General features: G+C 39.1%; 1 protein-coding gene across 1 annotated transcript in view; it reads right to left on the reverse strand.

Annotated features, from left to right (window-relative positions):
- Nucleotides 1-465: 465 nt before the first annotated feature.
- Nucleotides 466-17880, reverse strand: part of usp43a (ubiquitin specific peptidase 43a) — a 107922-nt gene continuing 90507 nt past the window's right edge. The window contains exons 12-16 of the mRNA XM_044189852.1: nt 17716-17835; nt 15083-15332; nt 11843-12001; nt 6224-6385; nt 466-6118 (exon numbers count right to left, since the gene is read on the reverse strand). Coding sequence (XP_044045787.1) covers nt 4965-6118; nt 6224-6385; nt 11843-12001; nt 15083-15332; nt 17716-17835 — 1845 coding nt within the window. The 3' untranslated portion in view covers nt 466-4964. The remainder of the gene's footprint in view (nt 6119-6223; nt 6386-11842; nt 12002-15082; nt 15333-17715; nt 17836-17880) is intronic.

Consider the following 17880-nt stretch of genomic DNA (forward strand, 5'->3'; position numbering starts at 1 on the left):
AACAAAGCGATTAATCGACTAATCATACTGAAGTACTAAAAGTACAGAACTTAAGTACAATTTTGAGGTACTTCTACTTTACTTCTATTTTATGCTAGATGATCCTTTTATAATTTTGATTGGCTACATTTCAGAGGCACATATTGTACTTACTCCACTACATTTATCTGACTGCTGTAGTTACTTTGCAGATTAAAATCATATCCAAAACATATGATGAGATGACAGAGACAGAGGTCATTCTGCTGCATGAGTACGTTTATGTACAAGACTTACTTACATATTTACTGTATGTACAGTAGGATTGTATAGTCACACCAAAACTCACTGATAGCTTTTTCCCCTATCTGCTTGTTTGTGATTTGATGAACCAAAGTAAAATAGGTGAAATAAGATTTTTATTTGTATATTTTTTTAAGTGAAATTTATAATCAAGCTTCTAAAAGGTGTTGACTGAAGGCCATAGTCATAATACCATTTTATTTGTTGTATTGAAAAATAAAACAATATACCATCATGTACAGAAGACAATTCAGGCAGAAACTGTTGTTTTTCACTGAAAGCATACTTGTTACATCTGTATGCAAAACATAGAATACACTGCATGTGAGTTCAGTTGGATACCTTGGGATCTAAATCACTACACCCCACAGGCTGAATAATAAGCTTATTTATTCACTCTTTCTCTCTCTCTCTCTCTCTCTCTCTCACACACACACACAGTTCTCTCTGTGTGTATCCAGAAATATTTACATAGATAATATTTTTTATAAAATGTAGAAAAATTGCATATAAAAACATCTTCAACCCATATTTCACAAAAACTGTGTTAATACAGAAGTGCTCAGATTGGCAGAGTAAACATTGTATGTATGTGGCCACATTTGGCTTGAGCCATGCAAAGAAAAACAGAAACAAACTTTGCGTCCGCATTCAAACTCTATGCCCTATTATAAATCAGCATTGATCTCAAATAAATTGTTATCTACTGCTTTGTCCTCAGAGAAAAACAAAATACATCAAGTGAACTTATTTAATTCTGTATCAGTATTTATCTGCTACTTCTGAATGGCAGGGGAGATACCTAGTGTTTTATAGTAGATGTAGGTGGTAGCACTCAGGACAATATACAGAAAAAAATGGAAAGTTTCTGCTTTGGCCAGCATCTATAATGATTTGTAAAAGCATGAATGTTCTCGTTCAGAATGATCGGCACCATTATAACATAAAAGTCGCTTAGATATAGAAGTTCATAAGAATCTCAGCATGGACAACACTGTAGAATGGCCATATGATTGTGTGCATTCATTTTGTTAAATATAAAGCCACAGGTGTCCCCTTGTCCCTGTTATTTGACAGGAGCTTGGCTGTTAAGAGTATGAATCTCCAGCCACAGTGTGTTGTTTTATTAACTGTGTGATTATAGTGATTTTAGCCTCTTTTCTCTCAATTGAGAATGGCAGTCTTTGTGAATCCATTTAAATGGATCAGTAAACTCATAATTGAGGAAAGCCAAATGGCAGCTGCAGTCAGAACAAGGAGAAAACTAAATTTCTCCCTTTGTGGTTAAATAGTGTATTGAGTGTTGAGTTTTTATTTGGAGAACAAAAGCCACTGTGCTTGACTTCTTCAATCTTCAACTTTACATGCACCCACTCAAAGAACAAGTTTTATTAACAGCATTTCAGAGTCAAAACTTGTGCAAAGACATTCAACTATTATTGCTTAGTCACTTGAAACTGGCTAAAAAAAATTACAGCTTACTAACAGTGTTAGTATAAATAAATGTGGTGTGTGTTCTTGTAAGGGTTGTGAGTGAGTCAACTGATCCAGACACATGACTCAATGCATTGTTTCAGTAGTTGAATTGCCACTTGCACAACTATCTTTTACTCATTCACTGCAGGAATATAAATATTCTGAATTAAAAAACAAAAAAAGTTTGGGAGAAATCTCAGGCACCTTTTTAAGAAATTTTTGCGGGTGTTGTTGAAGGGTTTTGTACAATGTGGGTGCTGAGAATGAAGCTGGAGGCCAAGAGAATTCAAACATTTACTAAGAGAATACAAAATTTATCACATTATTTTTCTTTTTTGGCCGCTCATTACATTGTGGGAAATTTTGTCATTGAGTTTCTCTAAATTGGCTAGTAAAATCTAAATAATTTGAAAGCAAAGAGCACAACTAGACTATGAGTTACTTAGTAGGGAAAGTAGAATCTATCCAAGACATCTCCTAACACAAACAAAATGATGGCTGCACTCTGTGATACAAAACCCTCACCTCAAATTTCATGTGTCATAGACTTTAAAGCATAGTGCTCTATAGTGTCATTGTTTATAATAAACAGCAGCTTATATCCTTGGCATAAACATGAGAAAATGTTAATTCAAATAAAACAATGACACAATGAGCTACATACTGATGATCTGCACAGAAACCTGACTTCCATAATACAACATTTTGATTTGAATCCTTACAGGGTCCTTAATGGTTCCCAATAAAAAGGACATGCTTGTTTATTTTCAAGTGTAACTGCCTCAACTTCAACATCAAACTGAGGCATCGTGACATCCTTTGAACAAAATACAGCATTTGCAGTAAATGACACTTTTAACACAGAGTTTCTCAATCTTGGTGATAGGCTGCATGTGGGGTTACTTCATATTTAGACTGAGTCTAAAGGAGGACGAGATTTCTAAGGCTGATATGCTGCTTTTGAAAACAGCATACAAAAACATGACATTCATATGTGAATACTGTGAATACATGACCTGACAAAGGTCTGCTGATGTGAATAAACTTCTGCTTCAAACAAGAGAGATGAGCTCATTCCAGTCTCTTATATTGGTTGGCACATTAATGCAAAGCTCCAATGAGACTCAGTTGAACTCCAAAGAAAATAATTCACTTTTTTACTTTTGTGCAGTCATCAAAAAAGATTTAATAACTGCACAAAAGTGTATCTACTGTAAATCCAATATTCATAGTCATTTGGGAGTATTACAAATTCACGAGATACAGGATAAATAGTGTTGGTTTTCAGGTTTCAAGTTGAGACATTACAGTTACAAACACTAAATAGTAAAAGGTTGTTGGTATTGTGTTTAGACAGTATGAAGTGTTGTTCTCTATTTATGCAGCTAAAGGCCTACGCCAAAGGTGGTGGTTATTAAATATCTTCTACATTTTGCTATAATGCTTTTACTATATGCTTTAATATATCTTAATTAACTTAATTAAAACAAAATGTAGGTTTTTAATTATCACCTAATTAGTTTCAGGGTCAATATTCAAATGTGTTTAATGTTGGTGAGAGGCAGCTTCCTCATTTTAAATAGAAATTTAAATAATAGGTGTAGACTCAAAATCGTTAGAAAATCATATTAAGCATTAGCAGTAGTGTTGTTTACTTAAGAGCATTCCAATATATATAAAGTGCGAATTAAATCTCAGCACTGTGCAAATATCAATGTAGGGCCATACATGTGTAGAGCCTGAGAAGGCATCATGGGAAATGTCTGTGCATGTACAACATCTAAACATCACTACAGCAGCAAATGAGGTGATCCAGCAGGCCTGTTATACTGTTATAGTACAACCAGAATTTGAAGCACACTTTGACCATTTGAATTGTGTGTCTGGGGATATCTGGGCCAGGAAAATTAAATGAATGCTCTCCTTTCCTCCACTAGTTAGTGACTTTGCAGCTTCAGCCAGACCACTGGGAGTAAAGCACTTCCCTCAGAGTGGTCAAAAGTATGTGTGATTGTAATTGTACTGTGTATTTCATACAAGTGAAAAACTAACCATTTAAATGTGAAACAAGTTCATAATGGAAAAAAGGTAGCAAGGTAAAATTAAGCAAAACTAACAGATTTCACTGAATTAAATAAAATATGCTTGCATGTTCCCCTATAGTGTCCAAAATAGAGTATAAGATAAACTCACAGGACTTAAACACCATCATAATTCATCATAATACTCATATGCTGTGAAAAGACAAAGTGCACCTTTATTATGCCAGATTCACAAAGGAATTCCTAAATTTGATTTCTCGCTGATTAGTATGGAAGACTTAAAATGTCTAAATTAAAACACATCAAACAAAGAAATAAAGTGAAATCCAATACACATTGTAATATGTACTTCCTTTTCATGTATGTATTTACTGTGTCATAATTAAAGAAAAACATCTGTTAAAATCACTCCTACCCAGCAAGTTTTTACAGTTAGAGGTCATGGTATTTCTACTGTAGGTTTAACTCGACAACAACTGCAGTCTGGGTCACATGGGGATAAATCAATGCTTTATAAAAATACTATCTTGTGTTCAATGCCATCCTTTACTTAAAATAAACATTAAACAAGGGATTAAAGATGAATAATTGATGTTAATCAGAAACTGTAGCCTCAAAGCACCAACGTTAATCAAGTGGACACATTACATTCTTACAAATGAACACAATCATTGTGTCTTGATTGTAAGCAAACAACCATAAATATTCAAAATGTAGTGAAATCCAACACTCACACTACAGTAATAAGACACAAATGTGGATATTATGCTTGTGTGTGTGTGTGTGTGTGTGTGTGTGTGTGTAGAGGATTTCATGCTTCCAGTGCTAAACAGACAAACTCATTGGTCTAAACTGCATATTCGTTGCTCAGGCACTTATTTTAGGTCATAAAAAACTGAATAAAAATGGACTCCCTCTGGTGTTTGATGGACAGGTTACGTCATTTCATTCTGCTCTTTATTTCCCAGCATTAAAAGACCCTTCATTTGCTCTGTGTCTCTCAATTCCACGGTGCAAACCACTCGAGGCATTTCATTTTCAGGGAACAAAAGGCGTACCACTGTAAATTGAGCTCTATTGCGTTGATCTCAGAGATTGGACGTCATTCACTTTATAACAAATACAAGGCTTTGTGAGTGCATGGATATGTTAAATATCTCTGTGTCAGAAGCTGGACTCGGGGACTGTCCTTTTGCGTCCCAGTGAGGCTGTGCTGTAACGAGTCCTCTGCAGGGTGCCATAAGATGGTTTGTCTGTCAGGCTGCGGGATGGTACCGGGGCTGTAGACATCCCATTACGATGCAAAGATGCTGTCCTACGCATGCTCTGCTCCGCTTTGGTGGGGATGTTGGAGGAGCTTTGGGAGCGTTTGATGTTAGCCGTTGTTCGTCCAACCTTCCCGTTTGCCAGCTCATCACCCAGATGGCCATTAGACTTGCCTCCTTCCACCCCAGTTCCTCCTCCTGCTGCTCCGTTGGACAGTGACAGCCTAGAGAGGGTCCTTCTACCTCCTTCTTCAGTTCCTCCTTTCCCTGACTCACCCTCCTTGGACTTCCTTGAGTCCTTGTCTTTCTTCAGGAAGTTACCTTTGAAGAAGGAGAGCAGTCCCTCATGGCTCTTGGGCAATTCTCCCTTCTTGGTCTTAGAGTTTCCTTCATAAGTACCGTGGTGTTCCCTATCAGCCCTGTCCCCTTTTTGCCTTCTCAGAGTCCCATCATGAAGGCTCGGAGTGCTGTAGCTGGGCTGAACTCCAGCACTGGAACTCCTTTTTGCCTCACTGTCCTGAGAAGCTTTGGAGGAGATATGCTTCCTGGCATCCTTCCTCCTGGTGAGGGTGTTACTGCTAGAGCTACTGCTGATATTCGTGGTGCTCTCATCTTTTGTCTGGCTCCCCTTGCTGCGTCTCAAGCTGGCTGTCTTATCTGATGGCCTCCTCTGGCCCTCTGGGACCTGTGGAGGCTCGTATGGCATCTCATCTCCTTTCTTACCCACACAACTCATGCTCCCAACACTGGAAGATCGAACATTGGTTGAAGCCCGGCCAGCTTCCTTTGTGCTGCGTGGTTCGCTCATCAACGTTACTATTGGATCCTTTGTACACCGGGGCCGCCGGCCAGATTCCAAGTACTGTACCAGCTCCACAGGGGCAGGATCTTGGACAGATAGAAGTACTGGGTCAGGTTTCCGTCTGTCCTTTGAACCAAAGGACCAGCGCAGGGGAAGCACTTTGCTCAGGGTGTCCTTGGTCTTGCTGGGGGCTCTCATGCTCACACTGCGTCCCTGAAGACCCCTGATAAATGGCCTGTTCTCAAAACCCCCTAACAATTATGTAGAGAGGAAAATGTTTTAGTTTTTACATATAAATGCAAACAATCAATAAGCTATTAAACTGATTAGAGCAAATCCTGGGTGTGGCCCCTTACCTTTTTCCTCTTTAGAACCATTGTCAAGGAAGACTGGAGACTCAGGCGAGTCAGGTATGGAAGATGGGCAGGTGGTGGAGGATCGAGAGACCAGACTGCCTCTCTTACTGTCCCCTGTCAGCCGGATTAACCAGTGGTCTGACATTGATGAACTTGTGGATCCTGTGAGACACACAGATGGAAGAGAGGGATCAGAGGAGGAATATAAACCATAAAAGAGTACTCCACTGATTTAGCATTGCACTCCTAACATAACACTTTTGGACTCATGATGGACAGAAAAATAAAAAGATGAAAAAAAAGATATTGTTCGATGAAGCAGAACCAGAGATATCGTCTTTTTTATTCCATGCATTCTTCTTCTTTATCAAAACCTGGTGCCTATATTACCCACAATGCAACTTGACTGCCAACAGTTCTGTTGGAGATTTGGGCTCATCCCAAAGGAGAAGTTCTGATGTCATTTAAAATTAAATTAAGTTTGTATAAACACAAACACAGTGAGACAGCTGCAGCAGTGGTGGAGGAATTATTCGAAGCCTTTACTAAATGTAGTAACACCACAATGTAAAAACACTCTTTTACAAGTATTACAAGTCTTGCTTTCAAACTCTTATTTGCGTAAATTTACAGAAGTAATACAGTAACGGCAAAATGTACAGTATGAAATACTCATGCATTACTGCGTAAGCAGCATTTTAATGTGGTATCTAGCTGAGGTGGAAGTACAATTAAGTGCTTTATATTTTGGTAGTTTAACCTATAGCAATGCATTATGCTTTAGAAGCTCATCATATATATTGTTTGTTTGTAACTATTAACCATAGCTGTCAAATAAAAGTAGTGGCAAAAAGTTTAATATTTGCCTCTATGTAGTGGAGTAGAAGTATAAAGTAGCATAAAATGTTAGTACCTCAAAATTGTACTTAAGTACAGTCCTTGAGTGAATACACATGGAAAAAATGTTTTGTTCCACCATGTATCCACCAACAAATTTTTAAACCTTTTGTAGCACAATTGTGTTATAATGCCAAACACTTACAATGTGTTGGTATCTCATGTATTTAGCTCACTGACAGTTTGCTGTTTTTGAAAGTGTGAACAGTTGTGCTACAAGTAAAAAGGGAGGCATGGCTCCGTGCTTGCTGTTCTGAGGCAGGTTAAGTGACTTGAAGAGGTTAAGAAAGTGCCGTATCAGTGTTGTGAGCGAACATGCTTTGCCCTGTGTCATTAAATGTGAAAAAACAATGCTTTTGTTTTTGTTATTTGTGCCTCCTGGCCTCCTTATCCTCTGTATGCCCCCACTGAGATGTTCCAATCCCTTAAATGCATAATCGCTGTCTATCTCCTTCATACGAAGAGGGAGGAGGCGGCTGACAGAGGGGGAGGGAATTTAGGATTAGAGAAACACAAGTGTACCCTATGTGCAAGTCTGGTACCGGACAGGAAAAACCCTTCACTGAAACACTGCTTATTGATTGGTCACTGCAACTGATCTGATGGGACTGTAAAAGTAGCAGGTTGCCATGAACAGTTCCCTCAAATTCAATGCATAGTTTGAGACACGGCTCAAGGTTAATTACTGTTACAACACTGAGAATTTTTATAATGACAACTAGCAGGCTTTACAGAAGCTCACAGTCAACAATTAAAGAGTGAGAGGCTTGACTGTTTTACAGTGATGCTGCTTTAAGTAAAAAATAATCTAAATATATAAATTCAGCCACTTTCAATGACCCATGTGTTACGGACAGACAGGCAGGAGACACCGAGATGGAAACAGAATGTTCTTTATTGGATTATCGCCAGATAATACAGGTGTGGAGAGAGGGAAGTCTGTAGGAGGGGAGATCGCTGGAGACAGGAGATCGCTGGAGAATAAGGGTTATACTGAGTAGCATCGGGAGTCCTAGTTACAACCGAGGTCAGACCCAGACTGAGGTGAGTGCAGGGCTTTTATGCAGGACTGTGATTGGGAGCAGGTGTGGATGATTAGTGGATGGTGGAGCCTGGCGTATCCGTGACACCATGTCTATTTATGACGATTCTTTCCCCTCAAATTCACAAACTTTCAAAGATTTCAAGGACCTGTGGGAACTACATGTGACATGGAAAGGCACAAATAACAAATTGTGAAGAACTCATAGTTTCAGTTTAAAATTGTACTATGTAGAGAGGGAAACATTTGTTCCCCAAGTATTCTTGCCTTTTCCTGAGGAAATGAGTGTCTAACTATTCTCAACCTTCACTCTGGTCTGTTTCCTCTCAAGTTGACTTCTTTCATCATTTCACTTATTTTATCTTGAGTTTGTTTGCTGTTTACATGCACACAGCAGACACACAAAGAAATGCGGGCCATGGTGTGTTTTTTGTTCTTTGCTTTGGGGCCTGACTGACTTGTGCAGAGTAAACAGTGCACTTCCCATTTTGCCTTTTTTTTTTGCCTACACTGATTTTACACAGCGGTGGTACGCCGAAGTGGGGACAGATGGCTAAAAGGAAACAGGATGATGGCTGCAGGTGGGCACATAATTATTAATATGTAGAAAGAAACAGATATTTTACAGTGCTTGACATTTTGAATGTGGACAAGATAAACTAAAGCTAGAGAAATTGCATTATGTGGAGAAAATGTGTGTAATTCCTGACAGCAGTTAAAGATAGTGCTCTTTCTGACATGTACTGTGTAGCCACATACAGTATACACAAATAGGGTCATTAAAGGACAGTTCATAATGATAAAGGTTGATACCTTAATGATTAGAGGCATTCTGACATTTGTAGTATTCATATCAGCATGTCCTCCACTAAGCAGCCATGGCAAAAGGTTTCAAGTTCATATCCACGCATGCACGACTGCTATGATGCATCAGATTTTTCCATCTTTACATAGCCTTGCCAGTGCCAATTCGCATGTTCTTCATTCCTCTTACTTTAAAAAAGGAGGACAGCAGTTGTAAGACATAACATAACTGTACAAAACTGTATGAAACCGAACAATTGGCTTGACTATGCTGTATGTGATTAAGAGAAGGTGCCTAAAGAATCTGCCCTGGATGTATTGCCTTTAGTTCACAATGGGATGAGCTGGCGAGCAGAACTGAGCAGCGACTTCAGGATGAGAAGTCACGAAGGCAGTCCATAAAGGAATGAAGGGAACATGTCATTGTTGTTGAAAGAGCGGCTTTAAGGCTAGTATTCAAGTCCTTTATAAAGTTAATAATGTTACACATTTGCTAACCTTTACTATCATGCACTGACTTACTATTGAGCAATAAATTCTATATTCACCACACCACTCTATCCTTAAACTTTCGCTGCTCTACTGTGCCCTCTGTTCTGCCGGTCTGCCTTTTCATCTGGTGGTAATTTCTGTATCTATTTATTTTTCTTATGGCTTACAGCACTCAGTACACAGTAATAGGCTGGAGGCCAGACTGGAGGTTCCACCCCTCCTGCAACCCTGCACTGGTTGGATTGGGGTTTTTAACATTTCCTTTCAAATTTGTTCTAAGTTTGTCTTTGATGCTGACAAAGCCAGTACTAGCCTTCTTTAATATTTGATGCGAAGAGTGTAGCCTGCACACTTAATCATATCTGGGTATGGAAGTACAGCATGGAATAAACAGTGTCACATTAAAAAACATAAATCATATGAACAAGAATTGTGTTGTTTCAATTGTACACCTTGTTTCTGCACAGATGACGTTGCACACTCAGCATTGTGTGTGGAGTTGTGTTAGCAGATTCTACAGACTTGTAGCTGTCTTTGTGATTGTCAATGGACAGATACTATGATGCAGCTTTTGAGTGTGAATCCAGCAGATGCAAAATAAAATTTTAAGGTAGCACACATCTACAGTTTCCCTACAGTCACACAATTGAATCTAATTTTCTAGTGGCTTTCTGCTCTCCTCACTGTGGCTTCAAGCAGGTGTTTGACATTGCTGGCCATGATTAATTTACGCTGGGGGAGTTGTCATTGGTTTATTGTATGCTGCTGTTTAAGTGCTTCTCTTTAAATTATTTCTGGAAGGGTATTTTTTGTTATTGGAGCCAAAAATCGTTGTCCCCAATGATGAAAATCTGTGGGGGCAAAAAGACACTATGGAAAAGTGCTCAATCTGCCCTGTAAAGTAGGCACCTATAGCGGTTCCAAATGTAACCACGTTGAACATTAAGTATTTCTTAGAGAGTTTTATTGTACATACACTTACATGTGAAAATCAGAGACACAATGATCCAGGAGTTGTATTCTGGTCTACAAGCAAATAATTGACATAGTTAGCCCTCAGTTTTGCTCTCACAGTGCTGCGTAACCATGTGACGACAAGTTTTGTTTTCAATATTTAAAGTTTTATTACCTGATATATTATTTCAAGTGATTTAAGATGAGTATTATTATTTCTTTAAACTAGATAACTTCCGGTCCAGCCTTCATAGTGTTTGTACCAGCATGTTGAGCAACTCACAAAGGAGGAAAATCAGGAAAGCAGGAATTCAATAAAAGGCACTGACTGTTCAAAATAAGTCTTTATGAAGTAGATACTGATGTGGTCAAAAACTTTTTCTTTATGTTCATTCCTCTCAGATATTTCCAGTGCTGTCCTGAGTAAACACTTTAGCCTGTATCTATTACATTACTGTACATACAACAACTAGGGGAGTCTAGTGCATGTTATGATGAAAGAGAAAAAAAGAAATAAAAAGATGTTTGGTGGCTTCTGGTGCATTTTACAGTGAAATGTTTATCATTTTTATTTTGTTTGTTTTGTTAATTAGTGACTTCAGTTGTATTTTTTTGATGGAGCTTTGCCTTTTAGCTTGAATAAAAGATTTGAAAACTGCGAAATATGAATACAGTTTTAACAATAATGAAATTAAAAATGTCATAATTATATGACAACTTGAAATAGGCCATGCATGCTTTGAACTATGGAGAACGGAGAGTAATGTTCCTAAAGTTATCTGTTTTCGAATTCATGGGCCAGCTCTACAGAGAAATTAAAGTTAATGTTAATGCAACATTTTTCCTATAGCACTCTACAGTATGCGTTCCTACTATTCCTGAATGAGCCCTGTGGACAAACAACATTTATATTCTTACAGTATTCCAATACTGAACAGTACAGTATGTACAGTAAATATGCTTTTACTGTGCATATTTATTGCACTGATATACATTTACAAATCACAAATGTGTATTTCATGGTGGAACAGGTCCTGCAAGAACATGATGAATACGTTTGTATGATGCCCACATTGTGGCTCACATGACTGGTGGATGTGAACAAAAAAAAAAAAAAAAATGTTTAAATGAATGTTTAAAAGAATCTGTGTCAAACAGCTCTCTCAACTGCAACTCTCAGATGGTTCAGGGAACATACTGTGTGTTTATCGTTGACAGAGTAAACTGCAGCAGATGAGGCAGTAGTTTGCAGTCCTTTGGGTGCAAACCACTGTATGTCCCTTCCATCTAGTTGCCCAAGTTAGTCCTTAGTGCTTCTGTTTAAAGTCAACACATTCATTTAAACATTTTTGTCCTACTAACAAGCTCTTCCATGTGCTCGTTTATCCATTATTGTTGTTATCCTGTTTGTTAGTTATTTCATAGCATACCTCTGACGGAGCAACTGGCCGACCATGGAGGAATGGTGTTGCGTCGCTGGTAGAAGAGGATGTAGGCTCCTCTGGTACATACTTCTTCCTCTGGCACCAAGTCTACGCTGCTGTCATCGTAACTATACCATTGTCCATCCACTGAGTTCCTACAGTAAGCTGGATTAGAAAATGACAACAAGTATGAACAACACCTGAACATACCTAACTTGATGGCAATTATGAGAAAGCACTCACATCAAGTCAAGCAAAACTTAAAGGATCTGGCTGTTATCTTTTTATTATTAGCAAGCAAATCCTATGAAGAGACCGAAACCAGCAGGGCATTTTTTAAAGTAATGTCTGTGTAGATGCACCATGCTATTTAACTTCACTTCTGTCCAAAAACTATTAAATAGAAAATTGCAATAAGTGTGGCTAGTTTTTTTCAGCTTGTTGAACTAGCAAAGCCATGTAAGCAAAGAACCGCTTCCCGACACGTAGCTGCTCTCTAGAGGTTGATTATGCTGTAGCTGAGTTCTTTCAGAATAAACGATGCTAGCTGCGCTCATTGCAGTGAACGAAAATATGGCTCAAGTACAAAGGTATGGCTCTTTAAGTGATGTTTAATTGGTTTTGGACACAGTTCTGCTGCATGGACGAATAGGCTACAGTATATCAGGCTTAGGTTATACAGAAAACAGCTGAAAATAGCCATTTTTCATTTTCTTTTCTTCTTCTTTCCTTTAACTTAAACAACATATTTTAAATAAGTAAACTCAATCTGCTTTACATAAATAAATAAAAAACTGTAAAAAGAAAGTGGTTCAAACTTGTCATAAAGAGGCTTAGATATATGGTATCACACCAAAACTATGTAGATATTGTACATGCATGGAACATAGAGAACCCACCATCTGTCAGGTGACAACAGATGGACACATTATAATTTCTATATTTAACTTTCATTTTAGGGTAAATGTTGCATCACCCTATGGTATAGTGCATGGGGCTCCCACTTCCACCTCCATACCATAAAAGACCCATAGACAGGATGCAACTGTGCGAGCAAGCTGTCATGGCGACGACTGCTCCACCCTCCTCATCTCCCGTGTCCCGATTCTCCTTCATATTAACTTCAGTACTGTGTGTGTGTTCACCAACCATCCCCTGCAATTACACACCTGGTCCTGCAATTCACCTGAACTCATAACTTACAGTATATACTGGCCAATGTGTCTCCCAAAAGCTGAAGGAATGTAAAGTAGACTAGAAATGGAAATGAGTCTGTCTCAGAATTTGGCAGGAAGAGGTTTTATTCTGAAGTCCTTCATTCTATTCAATTAAACATATATTTCATTGACATACAAACACAATTTTGGTAGGATCTACAACATCTACAATCTTTTTGGTTAATTTGTGCACACGAGATAAGTGTACAGAGAGCCAGCACAACAGACCAGCCCTTCTCCCCACAGCAAGTGCAGTACCATGAGCTGCTTTGAGTCATATTCAATGACACAATTCGTTCCCGCCTTCAGTTATCTGGAGCCAGAGGGAGGGGGGAGATGTTAAGTTGCTGGCCACCGCTGTTCATCAGGCAAAAAATGCACTTGTGAATTCACATTCATAGTAGTCTATGCAGTTACACAATCATCGGAGACATCTTGGTAGGCAAATGACAAGTGATTATAATCAACTAATAGGTGATAGAATTGCGCCATGTTGGTAGGAAATGCATGATGAGAATACTATGAATAAGCTAGTCTAATATTCACTGAATATGACTCAAAGCAGCTCATGATATTGGCCCTGGTTGGCATATAATAATAATCACCTTTTATTTACAATCACAATCAAGCAAGTGCAGTGCACTTCATTCTTCTGGGAGAAAGGCTGGTTTGTTGTGCTGGCTCTCTGTATATACACTTATGTCGAGTGCACAAATTAACCAAAAGGGTGGGAACAACTTGCATCTTGTGCCCATGCAATAGCATTTCGAGTGTTCAATGTAGTAAAACGTGGTCTTGATGTATTTTTTTCCTCTCTATGGTCATTCCAGGGCTCCGTACTTGCATAGAAAATTCATTCATTTCAATGTATGTACTGTAGAAAGTTTCTCCTTGAACTCTGTGTATTTATTATATTCTATTACTCCTCCAGCCCCCTGAATGTGTGTTTCACTGGTATATATTTTTTCATTTTATTGTTGGCTGACTGTAATTGGCTGTATGGCTGTTCCTTAAACTTTATGTGAAGATGAGCGAAGGGTAGACCAAGTGTGTCCCAGTGTGGTCTGAAAATCCTCCACACACTGGCAGTCTTAATGGTTGCTTGGGCACTGTTGGGAGTTACTGGAAATACATCACACAAGTAGGGACTTGACCATTTGCAATTACTACTGGTGTGGGTATTGGGAGGTATCAGAGTTTATACGACTAGAGACCCAAATTGTGATCAAAGAGTTGTCAGTTGACACTTTTAAACTTTTCAAACCGTTTATTCAAGCTTAAAATATTATCTATTTAAATCTATTTCCTCCAGTTTACTCCTGGAAGTGTGTCATGTGGTGGGACAGAACAACACTTCATTTTTCAGTTCTCATGTTTGGATAATGAAAAAAAATGTCTCTCATTCCAGCAGTATCTTTAATGGGTCCTGAGACTGCAGGGAGGTGAACAAAAGAAAGAAATACCTGTGGTACTGTTCATCAAGAGCAGTTTTCATAGAGCTCATTTACTAAATAATACAGACAGTATTATGACTATTATGTCTCCTGCAACCTAACCAACACTGGCTACCACAGTGAGACAGTGAGATTCTGCATAATGACTGAATGACATGACTAAATAATTGAATGGACAAGTAAATATGCTATTGCATTTAACTACTAAACGTATCCATAGCAACTCAGATTGGCTAAAAATAACAATAATGTTCCATCTGAATTCATTTAAGGATATGTGTTAAAATGCTGGTGTGATCAACAGTTAAAAATATACAGCAGTCAATGGTAAAATGTAGTCAATATGTATTCAGTGGTATGACATGAAGGAAAGTAAAGAAATGTTCATATTTGTTAAGGTATATTCACCAAATATTAGTATTTTAGCTGATATAACACTTGTTGATTATTAAAACGAATCAACTAATAGATTAATTGTTTTAGCACATGTTCATTCATTTGACAATGTCGCAAAAAAAAAACCCCTTAACAGTTATCTTGTAGTAAATAATGAATTATACCACCCAATTCCATACCAGTATAATGTCCTCCATGCATTCCTCCATGATGGTTACACACAGCATAGAGGTCATACAGATAGTCGTGGGGGAGGATCATGTCGGCAGGTTGGTGGTGCTGGCCTGAGTGCTGCTTCCAGGAAGTTGGCCAGGCTCCTGAGTTCAGGTTCCTCATACTCTGACTCCTCTTCACTACATGCGGGGCCATGTCCAAACCAGTCAGTGGGAAACGCACCAGGGTTGACAGCTTGTTCCTCCGCTCGCCTACCTGTTTCAACATCTCTTATTTGTATACAGTGCATACTGTATACTGTATATGATACAGTACAGTATACAGTACATACTGTATATGTGCAGGTATGAAAAATAACATATTTTATTGTGAAAATCTATGAGGAGTGGATTTAACAGAAATAAATTCAACACTGTATTAATTAAACAGCTATCAAATAACTTTATCAAAAAGCTATCAAATTTTCAAGCCTGTTCGTGTGCTTTTGACCACTACCCTATCAGTGATGTCCCAGCAGGATTTTTGCTTTTAATTGCATTAGAAGAATATAAAAAAAATCTGATGGAAGGGTCTGCATACCCCCACAGCCTTAGAAACTGTGTTGTACAGATAACTGGCGTCTCCTAACCAAAACTGGTCCTTGGCACAGAGTCCACCAGAGTGATTGACTGAATTCTAATGATAATGCCAAGACTGAGAAAAATCAGAGATGGGAAGACACAGCACGGGATGGGAGCTTGCAGGCAAGAGCCTGATGGGGTTGGCTGGGGTTTGACCCAAGGGGTCTGACTGGGCTCAAGATCAACATGGTGCCACCTGCTTGTGAGACCATCATCAGGGAGGAGAGGCAGACAGGTGCCAATCAAACACTGGACGAAGGTGGAGGCATAGTTAGACTTTACTGTGCCACCTCTGGGATCCCCTACATCAACAACTTCGACCTGTTCTGGGTGAGGCCCATCCTTCCGAAGCGCGATGGCCTCCACCCAAACAGAAGGGGATCCCAAATGCTGTTAGCAAATCACTCTAACCCCAGAATCTTATTCAAGGCTCAGACTCATCACTGTCATCACTCCCTCCCCCTGTCATTTTACCAATGCCTCACAAGAGATGTGTGAAGTTTTTTTTAATTTTTTTATAAATAGAATCAATAAGGCAACAAATTATCCCACCCAGACCGTTTCCAGTGTGAGTAAGCTACTTGCTCAAAACATAGCTAGTGAACATGGCAATCACACCCTGTGTGGAGAACGCAGCACAGTGAGATGTAAGTGTGTGTCTTGGGTGGGAAGCAGCAGTGGCTGACATGCTGCAGGTAAGGGTACTAATTAGTACTAGTGTTTATTTATCTTCCTGCAGTGTGGCAGGAGCGCTCTCTACCCAAAGATGTAAACCAGCAGAATGTTTCCAGCCGAGCAGACTGGAAAGTCATCAAGGGTTTGTGGTTAGAAAGTGGCCCAGCTTTTAGTTTGTGCAGCACCTTCTCATTCATCTCAGTTGTACCCAGCTGCATTCATTTATGTTCTGCCATTCAATAAACAGTCAGAATGCATAAAACACCACTTAGAGTGTGTGTGTGTGTGTGTGTGTGTGTGTGTGTGTGTGTGTGTGTGTGTGTGTGTATGTGTGGTCCCACAGCTCTTGGGAAGAACTTGTTACTGGTGGAGGCGGAGGATATGTGGGACTCTTGACTTTCTGATCTCCCTATCTGAGGGCACTGAGGTTGTTAAAAAGTTTTGCAGCAGCAAGGATCTGGGGGTTGATGAGATTCACACATTATGCTGGATGTTTACAGGCTGTCGTAACTGACACGCATATTTCTAAATGCATCAGGGGGAAGTCAGGGGTGATGGTTCACACTACTCAGCCTTACTGAAATAAAATGAAGCAAGGGTGTTGGAAAGAGGACTGGCTGTCGAAGCGCCGAGTCAGGAGGAGCAAATTTATTGATTTAATTTTGTAGTCGAAATTTCCATCAAAGTGGGCAACAGTCTGCCCTGCAATATCCATGTTACTTTTCTGTCTTTAATGCATTCCTGCTCAGCACTTTTCTCACCCCTCCCTTATATTCTCTCCAAATGGTATGGCCTGAATCCTTATTCTCTACAAATATTTGATGCAACAATTAATATGAGAGCATTTTCTTCAATTCAGTTAGCTATTGATTCAGTTGTTGATCACTTTGTTACTTCTACTTCTCACAGAAAGGGAGAGCACAACAAAACACAATTATACAGAAAGAATGGATACAATTCAAATATATTGAAAGTTTCACCTTTTTTAAAGCGGCATTAATTGATTTTTTGCCACTTAGGGGCAGCAGAATAAGCTGTAAACACAATATTGATTTATCATTACCTTGTAAAGTTGTTATGCGAATGTGGTTGTTGAGAGCGGTGAGACTAAACCAAAAACGTTGTGCACATAAACAATGAGCTGAAAGATGCTAAAACACTCTGTAGAGCTGAGGGGAACTGCAGAGGAAGGTAATACTTCTCTGTGGATTCGTCACCACGAGTGACCCCTTTCACATTAAAATATAAAATATTGATTTGTGCAGCTTTAAGAGCTAAATACTTCAATGCAAGTTTAACTAAAGTACTTGTCTTCACCAAAGGCCACTTTACAGTTCACCTACCTGTCGGAAGCGCTTGAGATGGAGGATCAGTATGTCAGGGAGAGTCCACAGGCTCATCTTCACCATGCCCTGCTGAAGCTGCTTACAGTGGGGACACTTCCAGGCATCATCTGGGGCGAGCTGGAATCAGTCAGTGAATCAATCAATCACTTACATGGTTATACA

Source organism: Siniperca chuatsi, linkage group LG3, assembly GCF_020085105.1.
Source record: "Siniperca chuatsi isolate FFG_IHB_CAS linkage group LG3, ASM2008510v1, whole genome shotgun sequence".
In the NCBI taxonomy this organism is placed as follows: Eukaryota; Metazoa; Chordata; class Actinopteri; order Centrarchiformes; family Sinipercidae; genus Siniperca; species Siniperca chuatsi.